The 18,721-nt window shown below is 40.5% G+C and overlaps 5 protein-coding genes across 7 annotated transcripts in view; 2 read left to right on the top strand and 3 right to left on the bottom strand.

The window, feature by feature from the left end:
* Positions 1–2,932: 2,932 nt before the first annotated feature.
* Roc1a (Regulator of cullins 1a) lies at positions 2,933–4,278 on the bottom strand. Its single transcript, XM_072006639.1, has 5 exons — positions 4,123–4,278; positions 3,929–3,956; positions 3,693–3,814; positions 3,495–3,580; positions 2,933–3,331 (listed from the first exon to the last, which is right to left on the bottom strand). Exons 1-5 carry the CDS (start codon positions 4,213–4,215, stop codon positions 3,319–3,321), a joined length of 342 nt encoding a protein of 113 aa, XP_071862740.1. The 5' UTR covers positions 4,216–4,278; the 3' UTR covers positions 2,933–3,318.
* A 30-nt stretch (positions 4,279–4,308) lies between these two features.
* On the top strand, positions 4,309–5,511 carry Lsn (vacuolar-sorting protein SNF8). The gene has a single exon (XM_072006623.1). It carries the CDS (start codon positions 4,635–4,637, stop codon positions 5,388–5,390), a length of 756 nt encoding a protein of 251 aa, XP_071862724.1. The 5' UTR covers positions 4,309–4,634; the 3' UTR covers positions 5,391–5,511.
* On the bottom strand, positions 4,636–7,931 carry LOC139988839 (uncharacterized). 3 transcript variants are annotated; one of them, XM_072006607.1, is made up of 7 exons: positions 7,809–7,931; positions 7,663–7,738; positions 7,110–7,590; positions 6,061–7,045; positions 5,872–6,000; positions 5,644–5,805; positions 4,636–5,578 (listed from the first exon to the last, which is right to left on the bottom strand). In XM_072006607.1, the coding sequence occupies exons 1-7, from the start codon at positions 7,856–7,858 to the stop codon at positions 5,551–5,553; spliced, it is 1,911 nt and encodes a 636-aa protein (XP_071862708.1). In that variant the 5' UTR covers positions 7,859–7,931; the 3' UTR covers positions 4,636–5,550. The 3 variants fall into 3 exon arrangements, with proteins under 3 accessions (XP_071862708.1, XP_071862710.1, XP_071862711.1); XM_072006609.1 differs by having other exon boundaries at positions 7,821–7,931; XM_072006610.1 differs by having other exon boundaries at positions 7,663–7,735; positions 7,821–7,931.
* Positions 7,932–8,359: 428 nt separating this feature from the next.
* On the bottom strand, positions 8,360–13,202 carry LOC139988842 (RIB43A-like with coiled-coils protein 2). Its single transcript, XM_072006614.1, has 7 exons — positions 10,850–13,202; positions 10,542–10,682; positions 10,191–10,336; positions 9,858–10,098; positions 8,873–9,100; positions 8,615–8,721; positions 8,360–8,542 (listed from the first exon to the last, which is right to left on the bottom strand). Exons 1-7 carry the CDS (start codon positions 10,970–10,972, stop codon positions 8,401–8,403), a joined length of 1,128 nt encoding a protein of 375 aa, XP_071862715.1. The 5' UTR covers positions 10,973–13,202; the 3' UTR covers positions 8,360–8,400.
* Positions 13,203–13,471: 269 nt separating this feature from the next.
* The window catches only part of LOC139988835 (uncharacterized), a 54,579-nt gene continuing 49,329 nt past the window's right edge, over positions 13,472–18,721 (top strand). Inside the window, exon 1 of the mRNA XM_072006598.1 lies at positions 13,472–14,658. Within this exon, the coding sequence (XP_071862699.1) occupies positions 14,292–14,658 (367 nt within the window). The 5' untranslated portion in view covers positions 13,472–14,291. The remainder of the gene's footprint in view (positions 14,659–18,721) is intronic.

The raw sequence follows: 18,721 nt of genomic DNA, 5'->3' as shown, positions 1-18,721 counted from the left end.
GGATACAATCTGCAACGCGCGCATGGAAAACGTTCGGCTTCCAAGGAAACGCGAAATCTTAGATTTGCCCGGCTTTCGTTGGATATCGTGAACTACGTAAAAAGTACTCGCAAGAGTTTTTAGGAATTTGTCCGAAACGATCGACAGAACGGAAGCAGGACGAATGAAATTCGTAGGACAATCTAGCGCCATAGGTCGTAATCCATTTACCTAATTTAATTGGTAGTAGAATTTAAAGTTGCACCATAAGCGGTGACCGTAATTGTCGTATAACGAGTCATCTATTAACGATAATAGTTATTATCGGACTGAATCGGCCACGCAACGAGAATATCGATTATTATTAACGACGAGATTATTTATAGCGGGGACACCTTGAAAGCGAAATAATCAAGGACTGTGTGAATTTGCATTTAACATTCGATGAATACGAAACGTTTCGCGCGAGTTTGACCGTTCGCCCGATAATTCTTGGACGAGGCACGATGCTGCTTGTATCGGTCACGGAAAAATCTTGCAATTTATCGGGTCCTGTCCCGTAACTCCCGTCGATTCGAAAGTCCACGTTGGCAGAAAGGAACCAAGTGTGGAAAAGGAGGAAAAGGCGACGCGACAACGACGGGACGAGGAAACCTTGATATATCCTCCAAACACAAGAAGAGAGAACGTCTTGGCGGATTTATCGGAGCAGCAGATAATGGATGGTCTCGCAGCAGGGGAACTTTTTTGAATAATATAACGTACAACTAGCGGAAATGTTTCGATTTTATGGCGAATTGAAATACGCTTATACCTTTTCCTCTTTGTCTTTTTCTCCAGTAAATACTGCAATAAAATAATCGCCCGCCGCAAGGAATAGCCTCTTGTTGTCGCCCACGGTCATCAGCGGAGGACCGAAAACGTATCGACACGTGAAATCATTAAACGTTCGAAATAAAATTATCTCGGCGAGAGCGGAGCATAAAGGAGCCATGCGAAGGGTCAGCGGCGATTCTCTTTCTCGACCCAATTACACGAGGCTTTAATGAATTTTCGATATAGCTGCCCGCTACGACGCGTTGATAAAAAGAAAGAGGAAAAACAAGTAAATTATTCGGTCGCTGTCGATGTAACTGAAATAAGGAGAAAGAGCGTGAAAGTGGAAAGGGAGGGGTAGACATTGACGAAAAGATATGACAGTGGTATTGGGTAGAACAACTCTACCCGACAAATACCACTGGCGGAGGTCGTCGATTGGACGATCCTCGGGAATGTATTTAATTCGATTGGACTCTGCCTCCATCTGGACGAGACAAGAGAGAAGAAGGGAGGGTAACTCGCAGCAAGGACGAGGGAACCTCTGTTTCCGGCGGAAATGAGACCTTCGCGACTCGTACTCTCATCCTCCGCTACCAATTTTGCCTCCTCCTGAACGCTTTCTCGAACCTCTTCGATCAGCCTATGGCCGTTTCCCCAACCGAGCTATCTATCGCTCTCTATCTCGATGGTGAGAATGCAAATCGTATTTATATTGTATCTCACGCGACCAGGTAAATATTTCAAGCAGCCATAGTTACCCGCGTTTCGTGCGAAACTTGCTCTCTGGAAATCATTGAAATCCACTTGCCGAATTACCCGCGTTTCCCCGCTCTTTCCAGCTGCCTCGTTCCTCGCTCATCCCGCTACCGCCCCTTTCCACGTTTCGCTCTCTTTCAAATATTTAAATTATAAATATTTACCGACGTCGCGAAACTCTAGTTTCTGACCGAAACGTGCGAGCGAAAGCAGACGTTGTAATTTGACAGCGATATTATCATTATTGGACGACCGTTTATTTGCGATTTATTGAAATACATGGCCGTGCGCCGGGCAAATTGGAACTTAAACAAATCCCATTTCTACGATGATATCGTGTTTTCTATTATAGCAGTGACTGCGTAGGAGAGTAGGAGTGGCAAGCTGAGTAAAAATAAAAAAGACATTAGCGGAAGAAAAAAAGGAAAAAAAAAAGAAGGAAGGTGAGGCGAGGTAAAGTCGGAGCCGGAAAGACTTACTAATGCTCTCTCGCAGCTCTACTGAATGTCGCTTGGTCTCCATGGATGTAATTTTCACTGTATGCCCGGATTAGAAGCCAGCTCGTCGGAGGCTCCTCCACGGTATGCCGCTTGATAAGTATTGCCCCATACCTCTTGAATATACTAGAACTGGAAAAGGGATTCGAGATGATCTCAAAGCGGTCGATTGGCCTCGACGTGACGTTACGGGTCACGAAGATAGGCAGCTGTTGTGTCTCATTAAAAATCCAGGTACTATAATAGCGCGGATTAATGATAAGAGCATAAAGGCAGCAGAATCATGTAGGTTGTCAGAACGTAAAAGCTATTATTACGATACCTGTCGTTGCCATTTAGATGAGACTGAATTTACTTAACGTCTCGAGAGAAAAATATCCATCAATCTTTCCAAAGAAGTAGATCTTAAGAAACCAATACTTGATACGCATACTTTTATATATAAATTTATCTATATTTAACAGGCGTGTACACAATTTTTGCGGCACGGTCAGTGTAAAGGATATTTTACTTAAAGATATTGAAACATCTTTCTTATAGGTTTTTGTATGTGTCGGTGAAACCAATATCTATTTAAAGTAAAAAAATTGCTGATCGAAAGAGTGGATTACGTGAATTCACCGTTCTTGAGAAGGGCAAGGACAAAACTTTTGCTAGATGGTATTTCTTACAATCAGATAAGCGGATCATTGGAAAATTCGGTAAAAAAATAATCCTAGGGAAAAATGCACCGGCGTAAGATACTTCTATATTTCTGTATTCGGCTCTTTAACTCCAAATGATGCTGTGAAAAAAAATGTAGAATTATAGTTGTGTTTAGAGGTATCGATAGTTACGTGCTTTTTAATGAAACGATGTGAAATAATATATGGGCTAAATAATTATTTAATTTATTTTCCTTTATTTATGTTCCTAGGACTAAGAAGTACATTGTCATATAATGCATAACCGATAATATAAGAAACTTTCAATAGCTTATAGTTTTAGTATTCGCAGTTTTAACTCAATAGATATATCATTATAAAGTTGATACTGCTGGTGCAATAATGTTTCAATCACGTTGTGTTTCAAGCAAATTTGTAATTTATTTTCCTTGCCAAAAGCACTGCTATGACGCTTATAGATATGCCGCCGATTTTTTTTTTTTTTTTTATGATGCTGTTACGATAAATTATTTAAATGTCTTTTATTCACATATGTAATTAAACCTGCATCGGCTTTGGCATTCTCGAGGGTTCAGATGTTCGTGGTAGTTGAACACACTCAGCTAATGACCGTATCTAAAATAAATATGAAAGTTGTATTTGAGAGTTAGCATATATATAAAACGGAAAAGTTATACAAAATATATGAAAAATTTTTGTGCTTCTTCTACAAACACACAATTTTCAAAAGCTTTAAGAAGCCTGTTGTGTATTGTTGTTTGTTGTAAATTGTACTCACTTTTGGAACTCCCACTCTCGATTATCAAGTGGACAAACTTGTCGAGTCTTCAACCAACGTGAGATGCAATGGAAATGGAATGCATGCTATGCGAAAAAAAAGTGTAAAAAATTAAAATAAAAAAGTTAAAATATTTTACTTCTGCTGTTGATACTAAATGTGTATTGTAACAAAATGCTATAACAATAGAATGCATACATTGCATACACCCCAAGCTACGGTACATTCTTCGCTAGTGGCTGACGCTTGATTTGCTTGACATTCAATACATAAATCCATTATATGATTACGGCAGATCGCGCAGTTATCTACTACGATATCTGTAAAATAATAAATTTTATAATTATTGGGAAAATCTTGCAACATAGGTATTAAATTAACCATGTTACTTTTTACAATAAGTTATGTATATAATGTAATTTTCAAATACGTACCCCATGCCCAAAGGGCCACAGCATTCCACTGTAATATAAAATTTCGTATTTTCAATTAAATATTACAGATAAACCATGCGAATATAATAAATATGACAATGCAAAAATGAGGTTAGAATTCGTGGATTAATTTCTTAGAACTTTTTAAATTTATAGGAGATTTATAAAATATTTTCCTAATTTCTTCGTCTCACCTTTTTCACTTCAAAACGTTTTTTCTCTCCTTTACTACTACTCGAAGTTGGTAAATCACTTTCTTCATCATCAATTTCCATTGCCGACGCCATATCTAAATTTTGATGTCTGAAGCCAACTGATATCTGACACCTTGTGTGAGAGATTCGAAGTACAATGTATAGGCAATACGAAGGCAAGAATCTATACGAATGTATTTACAAGTTACAAGTTTTTTCAATTATTAAACATTTTGTGCGCGTCATAAATTGTCATATTGTATAAACATCAATACCTTCATTTCGTATTGAAAACAATGCTTAAGAATCAAAGTATCTATTGTAGAAACGACGTATAGTCCATGTCATTGTATCGACATTAGGTTATGTTTTTAAAGAGGACCTAATACATGAAAGAACATGACAGTTACTTCGACCATTTAATAACTAGATAAGACCATTTAATTTTGTTTTGGTGTAATTTCTAATCCGTACTTTTGTAATCCGTAACACAGTATAAAATATATTGCACGATGAGACGAAAGGCGGGCGTTGGTGCTATTCAAAAACAAAAGCTGGAGCGAGAAAAATATAGAGATAAGGGAACTGAGATTCAAGAAAATCAGTTTGAGCAAATGACAAAGCATATGGAAACATTTCGCGTGAATTTAGAAGAATTCGCCTCAAAGTATAAAAATGAAATTAAGAAGAATGCACGCTTTCGGCGGCAATTTACTGAAATGTGTGCATCAATAGGTGTAGATCCTTTGGCCTCGGGTAAAGGATTTTGGTCAGTTCTTGGCATAGGAGATTTTTATTATGAACTTGCTGTTCAAATTGTTGAAGTTTGTATGGCTACAAATTATAAAAATGGTGGATTGATATCATTGGACGAACTTAGGACAAGATTGATACAAGCCAGAGGCCGTAGGAAAGAACACCAAGAGATCACAAATGAGGACTTATTAGCTGCAGCAAAAAAATTAAGAATTTTTGGAAATGGATTTTCTATTGTTCCAATTGGACGTGGCAAGCATTTAGTACAATCTATTCCTGGTGAATTGAGCATGGACCATACTGCTGTGTTACAGCAAGCTAGTTTATCAGGAAATGCATATATTTCAAGAAATATGCTGTGCAAGGAGTTAAAATGGGAACCAGATAGGACACAAAAAGCCTTGGACCACATGGTAAAAGAAGGACTGGCATGGTTAGATGAACAAGGTGAAAATGAAACATTATATTGGTTTCCTAGTTTATTTACAGCCTGCATTGTATCCAAAGAGTAAGCACAATATTGACTTTACTATATATAGATAGACAGTGTTTAAAAAAAAGGATATCTGTAGCATAAAATGTATTTTTAATGTGAATAAATTTACATATTCCTGTAATATGTACATGATGAAACATCCATTATAAAGTTTTTGTAGATGCAGAAAAACATTATCACCTAATTTCATTCGGTTCATTAAATCTAAAACAAAATATCCATAGTTAGTCTAAAATATCTTATATTACATGAATACAGTAAATACAGACTTCTGTATATCCTCAATTGCATGTTGTGCCAATTGTTGTTTGCAAGTTAATAATTCTCTATTTAATTCATTATTTTCCTTCTGTAAGAAATTTATCTTTCCCCTGAGTTCTTTAGATTTCCCTTGAAATTTAACTGTCAAAGATTTTGCTTCATCCCTCCATCTAAAATGTAAAATAACATAAAGATACCGATAATTTCTCATTTACATCTGGAAAAAGTTTATGTACTTTTTACTTAATTTTTGGTGAACTTGAACATGATTGATTAACTCCTTCGTTTTCCTATCAAATTTCTCTTGCAATTTATTCATATAATCTGATAATGCAGACTGACAACAATGACATTTGTTTTCAACTCTGTAATAGAAATATTTTTTATAATATCGCTTGACTTAATAAATACTTGTATTTACTTACGTAATATCAAAACTAGGCTTATTTTTGACATATGGATTTATTCCATCAGTAATGTCATCTCTAAATTTATTTTCCTTTATACAAGTTGCTTTATGAAGATTAACTTCAAGTTCTTGAATTTTATTTCCAAGAGAATGCCTTTCATTATCTCTTTTCTGTATTTCATACTCAAAATCATGTTTCAATGACTCTAATTGCAATACAAGATTTTCTTTATCACCTAATGTTTTAGCTAATTGATTCTCTAAATCCGAATATTGTTTCATTATATCTTTATTTTCATGATTAGCTTTATTCATCTGATCTTGTATGTTACTAGTTTGCTGTTCCTCTAACTTTTGTAATTTATCATTTGAAGTACCCAGCTTACTCTCAAGAATAATAATTTTTTCTCTTAATTGCTTAATTTCCATATCATATTTATTTTTAGCTATTGCTTCATCGTATACTTGTAACTGAAGTTCCATACGTTTGGCTTTCTGTTCATATTCTAATACTTTTACACTTAAATCTCTACGTATTTTGTTTGATTCTTCTTCAGTAAATTTCAATTCTCTCTGAGCTTTTTCTGCTACTGTTATTTTTGCCTTTAGTTCTGCCTTAAGTTCATTGATCTCTGTTAGATACCTTTTCGTATTTAACTCAATCTCATCTCTTGTTTTTTTATTCAATTCTTGTATCTTTACATCATATTCATTAGCTATTACATTTAGTCTCTGTTCTAATCTGGCTTTTTCTTCCAATACAAGAGTTTCACGACGAAGCACCAAATCCTTTTCTCTAACTGCAGATTCTATCAATTCAATAACTTCTCCCATTTTAGTTTTTGTTTCCTTGTCCCTTTCCATTACGTTTGCAGCATATGTTTTAACTTCATTCAACTGTTTTTCTAATTCTAATTTTGCTTGTACCATTTTATTGGTTTCTGTTTTGGCATAAGCTAATTCCTGTTTTAACGTTTCTATCGTCAGCTGGTTATTCCTGTCTTTTTAAAAAATAAAAATAATGTCTCTATTTGTTATTGCAAATTATAAATAGATGTTACTGACCTTTATCATGGGCGTCCATTTCAAGATTTTTATATTTTTCCAAAAGTTTATCCTTTTCATTAGTCAAACTGTTAATTTTTTCTTTACTACTTTCGTACAGTGTTTGATGTTTGATAAAATTATCTTTGGCCAATGCAAGCTTTTCCTCTAACATTCTAATAGCTTCCGAGTAACTTTCCTTAATAGCATTTGTTTGTTCTTGATAAAATTTTGTCCCTTTCCCATATACCTGAAATCCTTTTAATTGATCTTCTAAGGCACTTACAGTATCTAGGGAAATATGCCATAGCTGCAAAGCTGAATCTTTTTCTGTTTCTAACAGTTTAATACGTTCTTGTAAATTTTTTATTTCCTTTTTATGTGCATCTTCGTTATCACATTCTTCTAAATGAATACGATTCAGGGATTCTTTTATATCGGTAACCTTTTGATTCTCATTTCGCAGAATTTCTAATTCAACTCGCATATTATATTGTTCTGTCTAAAAAGTGGATATATAACAAATATTTTCAAGTGCATATATACAATGTTTTAATTCGTACAAACAGTATACCTTGCATAAGTGCAAATCTCGTTTGAGGCCCTCCACAATTTCATATTGTTCTTCGAGCAACGTATCTCGCTCGCTGCTATTGATAAAAAAAACTTACCAAATATATTTATCATAAATAAAACAAAGAATACAGGAAGATATGTAACCTTAAAGCTAACCTTTGTCTCCGAGCATCATCGTGTTCTGTATCGAGCATTTTATCGCTAGAATGATTTATGTTTCGCAATATTATGTTGCGTCAAGGAACATGATGAAAGATATATTGCACGTTTAATTTACATTTGCAATGTTTCGGGAGATATTTCAAGCAACATCATTGAAGCCGGACGCGTAAACATCAACAATGTTTCATTTTACCGATAGCGCATAAATGCATGCATTCAACAGGATGGTCGATAATAGTACACAAAATGTTAATATCCTGCAGTATATTTAAAGCATTGCAATAAAACGATACATTAAAATTCTAAATTCATGTGATTGTTCGTAAAACTTTCTCTGTTATAAAATATAAAATATGACGTGCAAGCAGATGATATAATACCGACTGAAGATGATTCATGAAGCGGCAAATTTATCATTTACCAACAAGCAAACATTTCGAATAATCGTATTCGATTACACGTAGAAAATGCGCGTGAAAAGGTAAGAATATAAAAGTTATGAATAATAAGCATAAAATATACGTATTTATATAAAAAAAAGTCATTTATTCGTATCATTGTATAAGCTTTCGTTTTAGCGAGCGTCTCTGTTAAATTGTTCATAAAAGGCTGCAGTCGGTTTGTTTTTGTAGAGCACACGATTCAGATAATCCTGATGAGATTTGTGTTGTTGCGCGAGTTCCAAATTCTCCTCTGCTATCTTCTTCTTAATCTCTCTGCAACGTATCGATTTATTCAATTCTCTTTTTTTGTTATAATTCAACAAATGTTTAACCTAAACATCTTACGTTCTTCTCCGGTCAATTTCACGTTGATACGAATCCGCTATCTCTGCCTGGGTGTTCATTAACCGATCCCATTCCTCGTCCCTTCGCTTCTCCTCTAATTTCATTTTCTGGAAAAAGAGGTTTACCCTGAGCGAGCCAAATTTTTTGTTCCCCTGGCCGTGCCCTCGCATGGCCGTGACAACGGTTGGCACTGTTTCAACCATCCGCGGCGCATCGTTAAAACCGCGCAAAACAACCGTTCATTCCATCGGCTTTTACCTCGATTTCTTTCAGCTGCTGTGTTTGCGCCTCTCTGAAAACCCTAAGCTCGTCCGCAGTCATGCCCTTGTAACGTGAGGCCAACGGTTTGTGCGGTCCATGAGTGCTCTCCGCCTGCTCTTTGGCTTCCGTAAGGAAGTCCCCAGTCACGTGATTGTAGATATCCGCCTTCTTGTCCTCCTCCTCTTGAAGGGCTTCGCAGTGGCGGCGGTACTTCTGCTCCTCAGCCTGTCGCAAGGGGACGAAAAACGAAGCCGGTCATTCGACTAAAACGTACGATCCAACGGAGCGTGACAATTTGAAGAGATAAAAAGTCAAGGATCAGAACGTGTAGGAAGAGTCGGGGAAGCGACCGAAGGATCGTTCGTCGTGTTGTTACCGAGACTCGTACGTCGATGACGTCACCAAGTTTGCTCATCGACCGTAGCAACCTCGTCGTTGCTGTAAACGGTGCTCACCTTCGACGAAGGTTTATGTTAACTGTGTAGCCCATGCTCGGGACGTGTTAAACGACGAAGCGACAATAACTCCGTCTCGTCGGTGCAGTGACACCGAGGGAATTCATCAGCGAACAGAATAGAACAGCCGTATCAAGTACAACGAGATTTTGCCACCGTTGAACTCTGACATTTCACGGTTCGTCGTCATTGGCTCGTTCGCGACGAGAGAACAACGAGAGAGAGAGAGAGACAATAAGAGAGGGAAGACTTTAAATCAATTAATGAGATGAAGTGCCATCAAGCACTTAATTATCTGAATTCACACTTTCTCGTCGTCCACGAACAACGACTAGTACGCAAATACCTAGATGAGGAACGACAGGGAAACGGATCTCCGTCTGTATGAGAAGGAAATTCGATTCTCTCTGTTCCCCCGGCTTGTAAAATACAATCGTCAGATAATAAGATTCTTATCTTTTTCTTGCAGTTCCTGACGCTTTGTTCCCGATTGTTTCGTCGAAGGACTAAATAGGAGAAAGCCTTACCAGAGCTCGATTAAATTGCGCGGTGGCTTCGTTCAATCTTCGACGACAGTCCCGTTCCATCTGATCTAACGCCATGGCACGCTTGTCCCTGGAGATGACAGCTGCTTCGTACGCTTTCTCGGCTTCCTCGCGTTCCCTCTCCGCCTGCATACGTTCGTTCTTTTGCTTTTCGATCCACCACCTCATCTCTTCTTTCTGCGCTTTCGACCGTTCTTTTGCATTATCGTCCTCGCCCGCGAATCTGCAGCATTCGACCACCAAATATTTAATATCGTTCCTTCTCAAGCTCGAGGAGATTCTCACGCGAATGAAATTTACTACGACAACATTTACTTCTGCCCAAAACCAGCTTCAAAAGAAAGGTCGACATCGGCTTTTTTAAGAGCAGTAGGATCGTAAAGATCGAAATCACGACGCTGTTCAGCACGCTGATACTGCTGTCTAAAGTGTTCGATCTCCTTATTTATATTTCGCCTTTCCTGGAAAATCAACAATGACAAGGTGTAACGTGGATTCCGCTAACAAAGTATTCAAAAGGTAAAAAAAAAAAAAAAAAAAAAAAAAGGAAAAACGCGCAAAGAGCAACGAGTACGCGAACAAAGTCGGAATTTTTAACGATGACACTGCAAAAGACAATTAATCATCCGACCGTTCGCTTTTTACAGTCCATAATTGACAGTTTACCTCTTGTTGTTCTTTTTCCAGCAGTAAAGCGACCTTACTACTGCGAATCAAATTCTCGTCGAGTTGAGATTCTCGGGCCTGTTCCAGCTCACGTTGCTGCTTCTTTTCCGCGACCTGTTTGTCCAAGAATTCCTTGTCTATCTGCGGGTGTTACGGATAAAAATTATTATGCCGGACGTTCTCGAAAGCGCAGCATGATATATCGTCGTTTCGCGTGCGTATACACTTATCGTTTTTGTCCTTCATGCACGATCGATCTGTAACAGGTTATCGTGCTCGATGGAAACACTTTGCTCCTTGAGACTTACTCCGATTTTCCTGAATCGTGGATTGAATATTCGTTCCTTTCTTTCCGCATCTATCTGCCGTCTGCGCTGTATGGATGCGGCCAGTTTCAGGTCTTCTTTGGTCGCGGTTTGAAACTTCAGCATCGTGCCAAATTCGATCTACGTGAGGACGAGCGTAACCAGAGCCCGAGTGTCAGTTAGCCACGAAAGCCGCAAGAATCACGTGGAATTCGTTACCATGGAGCGTTTGAGCGATAAACATGCCGTTACCTTGTCAAAATCTAACGCGATTCTTCGCATCGAAGCAGAGGATGAGAAATTCTTATTTATCGATTAAGAAAAAATTTGGCCAATTTTACCTTTATCTACTCAAATCGGCTGATAATGTTGGATTGCTTTTAATTAATCGTAAACACGTGATTATATTATATAAAGCGTGATATTAACGCCATTAATCATGTTCGAATTCAGGCGATAGTAGCATCTATTTGACGTACATATATAGAGCGCTAATAAGAATATTTGCACGAAAAAGTCACGTGAAGAGCAGATGTTGAAGGAGTAAACATGTGTCGTATAATGTATTTGTTGACTCGGCGAAAGTCATTACGGATGATTCGTGACTTTACGTTTCTGTATTATCACGCTTCTGTGAACGTCTGTATCGATCGGATATACATATGTATATAGTTTATAGCGTGTTGGCGACCGCTTACAATTGCAGAGCTTACGACAGGAATAAAGAACGAATTTAGTCGCCTTCTTTGATTTCTTTGTGTGGACGTTGTGTTTCGCGTGACATCATGACTCACGGAGTGACTTACGTCGTTGTCGCATCGTTTTCTTCAACAATGAGAACTCGGTAATGAGAACGGATTACGAATCAAATGTAAGCATAGATTTTAGAGCGGTGTCGAAGGAAGCCACGTGGAAGCCACGGGAACGCGACATTGTTTATTAAATATTCTAGGCTCAAATCGTTTCGCGCAAATCGCGAGAAGCTCGAATAAATCGTCGTGAAAGGCAAAGCCTCTTTACGGCTTCCAGCTGGACACGATGAAAAGAATATTATACGCTGTTGGCATAGATTTTAAGGAAATACTCGCCTCGTTTCCTCTTTTATCGATTCGAACGAACGGTGCAATTTGTGTCTCTTATTTTATCCAAAGATTTCGCTATGCCGTTAATACTGCCGGAAAGTGAAAAAAGAAACGCGCTAACAGACGAGATTTCACTGATCCTTAATTACAGGGACGTAACCGGAGGAAAAAGCGATTCGTTTATTACCGTACGATAGGCCTGTTTCCTGTTAATTACATCGCTACCACGATGATTATGGGAAACGTTTCGATGATACTCGCGTTGAGAGTTTCGTTCGACTACCTCGACCATTGATATTCTTCTATGCGGCATCGAACAACGTTCAACGACGCAGCAACAGTTTTCGAACAATGCAAACAAATATCGATGCTGTCACGAATTTTGCGCTCTTATTAGAATGTGTTAACACGATCGCGGTATTGTATTCCTGGCTAATGATTCTAATTGTTCGCTTAATGGGAAAACGCACGTGCCTTCGGTTGACCTATATTTAACGTGTCGGGCCATATGGTTGGAGATTGCCAGTGTAGATCATGGAAAAGAGGTTACACGAATAACTGTCTATCTATAACATGGAAGGAAACGACCAACGTAAAAGATACAAACCCAATGGTGAAATTCAATTTAGTATGTTTAAAACGAGGGAGATCGGATTTTAACGCGCAAAGGATCCTAACGATACAACTAGGAGCTGTTTGCGTAATTATGATAAACCGAAGAAAAAGTAGTTTTCTTACTTTCCTTTTCCTTAAGTACTCTTAATAACGAATATAGATTAACGTACAAGAGTTGCACGTTTCCTGTATAACGATTCGAGTTCAGAGAGTGCGGTTTGCCAGAAATAAAACTCTCCTTTGAAGCACGAGACATCTATTTGTGTCATATTTTCGCAATGACAAGTTGAGAAACTTAAAGAGCAGTCGTTTCTGCAAAAATACGTTCTTTGGATGTATACGGAGTTCCCGATTAAAAGAATCGCTTCATTAAAAATTCACTCTTCCAAGGAAGAATTTATTTAAGATCGAAAGAATGATACTAATTATTTTTGTTTTTCAGTTATGTTTACCTACAGTATGGCTGTCGATATTAATGAAAGATAAATAAAATTGAATGATATCTCGAAATGCCTGACTGAACTAAGAACTCACGCGCGAATTAAAAGAAAAACAAAAAATACACACACGTATATCTGTCCGTATAGTACAAGACTTTAACGTTATAAGAAATACGAAAGAACAAACCCATTCAAGAAATGTAAATCCACTGCTCTTAAAAAAAGAAATTACACGGATTAGCGGCGCGTTTTAATTCACATTGTATGTTTTTAGCGTTGCTAAAGAAATAAAAGAAATAACAATAATAATTGCAATATCGAGCGCAGCATTTAAGTAGATTCCGCGTGGAGATTCGCGGAAAAATGAGTTCCATGTTTTCGCGGTACCCCGCACGTCCGATCCAAAGAGAAGATGCCCCGAAGCGAAGCGAGACTCGACGGCGCCTGCGTGACCATGTGACGCCATTGGCGAACCGGGCAGCTCGTCCGCTAGACATTCAGTCTCGCCTCAGCATCGAGTGAGGTTGTATGTGTTCACGGTGCGCACATTGCTTGGCAAGCTATCACGGAAGTAGTCGAAGCTCGAGTTAATCCGACGGTGGTCGCGCTAACGTATTCGAAGGTATAAAAACACGAAAGAAACCGGATCGCGTGACGTCAAAAGTCGAGCAAATATCGCCAGGCTGAGTGAACGTTAAACTTTTCCTCGTCCCGTTCGCCTGGAACGGATCGGTCAAAATCGATCGAAACATTGTCAAATAACGAAAGGTGTAAAAGAAGCCAGGAACAGGGAAAAAAGGAAAAGTAAAGGAGGAAGAAAGAACGAAAGAGATATTCGCGAAGTTCGTTCGTTCCGCCTGTAGTTATCGTTTGAACGGACGATTAACACGCGATACGCGCGCGTCCCTCTTCGTCTGTTCTTTTTTTTTTTTTTTTCTAAATCAGACTACGAACGATAACCCAACCCTCGCGTCCCTCGCACCGTTTCAATTAACGTTCCAGTGATAAACACGTGTATCCGAGAGTGCAAGGGACAAAGAGAAAGGGCAACCAGACAGGCAAATTTGTTCATTCTCGTTCCGGACGATGCTACTGCTGTTCGGCGAGTGACAAACTTTGACTAAGGAGACATACAAACGTATATATACACGTATAATACACACGTTTATTCCGTAGTGTTTGTCGGTACGTTCGGCTCCGTGAGCACATCGCGGAGAGTACATGCAACGATCGGGTGCGTTATCGCGTGTGTCGAATCGTCGTTACCCTTACTATGCACACTGAGAGGTACCCGATTACTATGAGAGAATGAGTTGCTCGGTGAAGATTTCGTGCGGTAAGAACTGGAGCGGGTCGCAGCGGAGGATCAATTCCCTCGCGGAGGAAACGACGTGCCCTACGGCTGGAAGCACAAGCTGCGTCGGCTTAGCGGGCCAACCGAACGCCGTAGCGTCGACGTCAACGTCGACCACGGCCACCACGTCCACCACAACCACAACCAACACCGTCAGCCCGAGCACGCTGACCAGCGGTAACCAGAGGCTTGCGCCGCCGCGTCCTGTCAAGTCGATCGCCTCTAGAAAAGGGGAGGATACCACGAAACTGCTCAAGTACATCGACGATAACGTCATCGGCAAGAACGGCACGTTCTTCGGACCATTCGGCCGCAGGAAAGGTCAGTGATCAATATAGTCTTTGCCCCTACCGCCTCCTCCAGCCCTGCTGCCCCCCTGTCCCCCCACTAAAACCCTCGAAGCTTCTTCCCTCTTTCTCTTTCTGTCTCTCTGTCGCACTTTCCGTGACTTTCTTGTTCTCTCGGTTTCTCTCTTTCTCCCTCTTCCCATAGCCGACAGTACGCAACGGATGGATCCACGACACAAAGAAGCGCGCGTCTAGCAGGGTCCACGAGCTCTCGTTAAGGTCGTCAACATTGTTCGATTAACGCGACACATTACGAGCTGTGTGTGTCCTATCAATAAAATCGAAGGTTCTCGTAGCTTCCACGAGTCCGAGTCTGACTACATACGAGGGTGTCTACTGGACCGCATCCCCTCCTCCCCGTTTCTTACTATTTATTTTGTCCACCTTGACTCTAAATCGTTCCACTTAAACACGCGTGCATTTCATAGAATCAGACCGACGAAGTCTCGATGTTTCTCGAGCAGGTGTTTCTGCTCCATGTCTGTTTCGCTATGTGCCGGACTGACAGAGGGGATACCTTACAAGTGCACTTGGCATATACCTTTCGTAACACGATACTTCGGCGAGCCGCGCGTGGAAACCTCTGCGTTGCGAGTATGTATCTCCAATTAGGAACATAAAAGCGCGTCGTGCGCTGTTCGCCGCAACTGCGATCGATATCGCGAGGATGATCGTTTCTCCGCGTATCCCCGATTGTTGTTGTTGACGCGATCGCGTGCATGATACGCGAGATTCTGTGCGAGGTACAACCTCGCGAAGATCGGTCTTACCCGAGGGTGTTCCATTCCTCCGTCACAGGTAGAAGCGGCGAGTAGCGAACGTGTATACGTATGAACGAACCGGGCTCGATCGCGTACGACGCTTGCATAATTAATTCCCTTCGGTATTTCGCTTTCGAGTAGCGGTAAGAGAGGAGAGGATATCAAGAGGCGCGGATAATGTAAGCGTTCGTTCGTCAACGTAAACACCCGGCGTTCTGCTACGGCAACTCGCATGTTGACTCTGTTAAATATTCAAAGGCACGACAATGTTTGCGCGTCGTATTATTTCGGTGTCGTTGGCCTACGGTCAATGCGGTCGAAGAACATCCATTCTTCTGTCCTCCGCCGAAATTGTTCGTCGAGTTTCGTTCCTTGGTAACACGGCCCGAGCTGGATGTGATCCGCGGGAACGACATGACGGGATAAGGGACTCGAGAGGCGTCGATCTACCGAGGGCGGAAGCCAGGCTCTCTGCCTCTTTCTTCTGGGTGACTTCGTACCAATCATGGCGACCATGTCGCCCGTCGCCGTTTTGATCGAGTTAACTATATGTATAGTTTCACCCCAAAGCGTAACTCGGGTGTGTCTATCGTTAGAGAAAGAGAGGAAAGGAGATGATAGAGAGAAAGAGGGTATGTCGATGCCGACGATGTTCCGGGATCTCGTGTACACACGCTTTCTGACCGCCGCCCACGGAGGGCCACGTGCGATGCAAATAAATTGCCACCGCCGCCCATTTTAAACGATTCGCCATTAGAGTGTGCCTCGTGTTCCGGTTAAACGCTCGCCGATCTAATTTTCCTCGCGAAGTATCCACAAGCTATGTCTCTTTAATCATCGTTTCTTAGGTATCTGACGACGGATTTATGTAAACAGTAGATAAAGGACGGTGTCGCAATTGCGCAGGAAATTACTAACACGTTCGAGATCGTTCTTTTCGCCACGGGATTCACGCGGCGAGGCTACTTAAACGTTCTTTTCTTTTTTCTCGTTGAATAATGGATTCGCTGGGATGCAGAGAACCCGAGTTGTTGAGTGATTACAACGTTTGATCCGCTTTTTATGCGAACGAGTAAAGTGAACAGTACTGTATTATAGGTTCTTTTTTTTTTTTTTATTGGATATCGTTCATAAAGCGATTCTCTTTTTTAAACGTCGATGTTTGTTGTACATTGCAAGATCATAACTACGCGCTTACATTTGTTATTAGCGATATTCCCGCGAATAATAACGGCAAATATAAAATCAGAATTTTTAGAAATTTTTTTAGCTCCAAGTGTTTTTAATCTGAAAACGTCCGAAGTAGTAGGAAAGGAAATTTAAAAATACCCCGAGGAAAAAATACGTTTATAGCTAAAATTCGTCATTCCTATTTGAGACGTTTGGAAATGAAATTAGGAACACGTGAGATTATAGAAAATCGACAGCTTCTCTCTCTCTTTGACAGGAAAGCTATTCGTGGTAACGTTCAGAAATATTCCACCTATTAATAGATCGTGTAATCTGGCAAACAATTATCGTCATTGCTCGCGGACGTAACGCTCTCTGGTAGAGCGAAGAGCGATCGCGAATATCGTCCAAATTAATGTGCCATCGGGTTAATCCCGTTCGAGGCAGTGGCATTATTAGCGCTAATAGCCCGGAGCGTGGACGAGACGCGTGATTCATGAGGAGGTCGAAAAAACACGTCGGACCAACGGTCGAAAAACAAGTTTCTCGAGACGACAGATGGGCCAGATGTGTGTCGGTCGCCCAATTTGCCGATGTACCGATTTGTCACGAGAACGCCAATACGCAAGGTCGTCCGTTTTATCCGGCCTGATGTATACATATCATATCGCTTGAGAGTCGTGCAAGTCTTATAACACGACCGTATAAACCATTGGCGTGTCTCACGTAACGAAAATATGTATATACGTATACAATCTGGACGCAATATAGACGGATGGAAACAATGTAACGTAGCATCGTTCGACGAGGATGTCACGAATGTCATAATGGCGAACATTTGAAGTGACTCACCTCGAACGAGCGAGAAACGATAGCCGCGAATACAAGAAGGTGATAAGAGTCAGCGGGTTTACTATGCGAGTAGTGTTATCGAAGTGGGCACAGTCAAGGACTCGACGACGAGTACCTCGAAAGAAAATGAAAACGAAAGTCCCCCTCTGCCTGTAGCCGCAACCGACATCATCGATGTCGTCATCAGGCGGATATAGCCACGTGGATAGTTTCGTCAAGTGCAAGGTCAACCAGTAAGATGTATCACGATCTTTTTCTTTATCGATATCTTCGCTGCCACGTTATTGACACTGGGAATAATATTTCTTTATCGCACGCGAGAAATTTTCATAATTTGGCGGAGAATTCAGAGATGGATATAAGAGAATCAATCTGTGCCCCAATTTGCGATGATCGTTTATTTGCATGGGCCAAACGAATTTCTGTTTATGTTTTCTGGCAACGCGAGCTCCGTATCGGCGGGAATATTCGCGATAAGATAATCGCCGGAGCAAATTCCGACGTTGCTCGTGTATTCGCGTATCCACGCCAAATATTTTTCATCGTTCTTCTATCCTGTTGCGTTTTATTACTTTGGAAGCACGGGATATATAGGAGGGAAACTGAAGCTCGATCGATTGTTCGCCATGTGGAAGCGTCTGTAAAAGCGTGACCCAGTTCGTTATGCGTACCGACACCTTGTTGACCTAATTTCAGCCCTTCCGTCGTATAATAGCGGAGTAACGCCCACGAGCGCCCCTTGTCGAGCTCTCTGCAACTTTCCACGGAATCTTAGTTGACAAACGTTGCTCCTGCTTCGTTTTATCCGATGGAAATCAGCCTCGAACGATATTACGGACGACCAATCGCGTGCGTCGCTTCATTTCCAATGCAGTTTCGCATGAACGTAATAAAAGCGGCGACATAACGACGGCCATTGTACTAGAAAACAACGACCGGTATTCATCGTAATTTTGCTCGGGCGGGTTTGCCTTCTCCCTGCTTCCTCTTTTTTTCCGTCTCTCTATTTTTCTATTTTTTCTTTTTTCGCGTTCTATGCAAACCGACATGAACAAAACTACTTGACATTCCACGTAGACTGTTCGTAGTAGCTTCCGTCGAATAGCAATCCCGCTGAGTAATTACGTGACGATAATATGACCAGCCATTTGATGGAAAGATTTGCTTGATTCTATATTCGTGCTTTTTTTATCACCGTGTTATGTGTAACGCGGTGAAAGCACACGATTTAAATGCGAGAGAATAATCTGATCG

Source organism: Bombus fervidus, chromosome 7 (genome assembly GCF_041682495.2).
Source record: "Bombus fervidus isolate BK054 chromosome 7, iyBomFerv1, whole genome shotgun sequence".
Classification (NCBI taxonomy): Eukaryota; Metazoa; Arthropoda; class Insecta; order Hymenoptera; family Apidae; genus Bombus; species Bombus fervidus.
The sequence above is the reverse complement of the archived record's forward strand: the minus strand, read 5'-3'. Positions and strand labels throughout refer to the sequence as shown.

Coding starts and splice junctions, on each gene's coding strand:
- Roc1a (XM_072006639.1), bottom strand. CDS start 4,215: ATGGCGTCGGCAATGGAAATTGATGATGAAGAAAGTGATTTACCAACT. Junction 3,957..4,122: donor AACGTTTTGAAGTGAAAAAG/GTGAGACGAAGA, acceptor TTTATATTACAG/TGGAATGCTGTGGCCCTTTG. Junction 3,581..3,692: donor TAGCTTGGGGTGTATGCAAT/GTATGCATTCTA, acceptor TTTTTCGCATAG/CATGCATTCCATTTCCATTG.
- Lsn (XM_072006623.1), top strand. CDS start 4,635: ATGAGACGAAAGGCGGGCGTTGGTGCTATTCAAAAACAAAAGCTGGAG.
- LOC139988839 (XM_072006607.1), bottom strand. CDS start 7,858: ATGCTCGATACAGAACACGATGATGCTCGGAGACAAAGGTTAGCTTTA. Junction 7,739..7,808: donor AGACAAAGGTTAGCTTTAAG/GTTACATATCTT, acceptor TTTTATCAATAG/CAGCGAGCGAGATACGTTGC. Junction 5,579..5,643: donor GCAATTGAGGATATACAGAA/GTCTGTATTTAC, acceptor ATTTTGTTTTAG/ATTTAATGAACCGAATGAAA.
- LOC139988842 (XM_072006614.1), bottom strand. CDS start 10,972: ATGCTGAAGTTTCAAACCGCGACCAAAGAAGACCTGAAACTGGCCGCA. Junction 10,683..10,849: donor CACGATTCAGGAAAATCGGA/GTAAGTCTCAAG, acceptor TAACACCCGCAG/ATAGACAAGGAATTCTTGGA. Junction 10,099..10,190: donor GAAGCTGGTTTTGGGCAGAA/GTAAATGTTGTC, acceptor CGAATGCTGCAG/ATTCGCGGGCGAGGACGATA.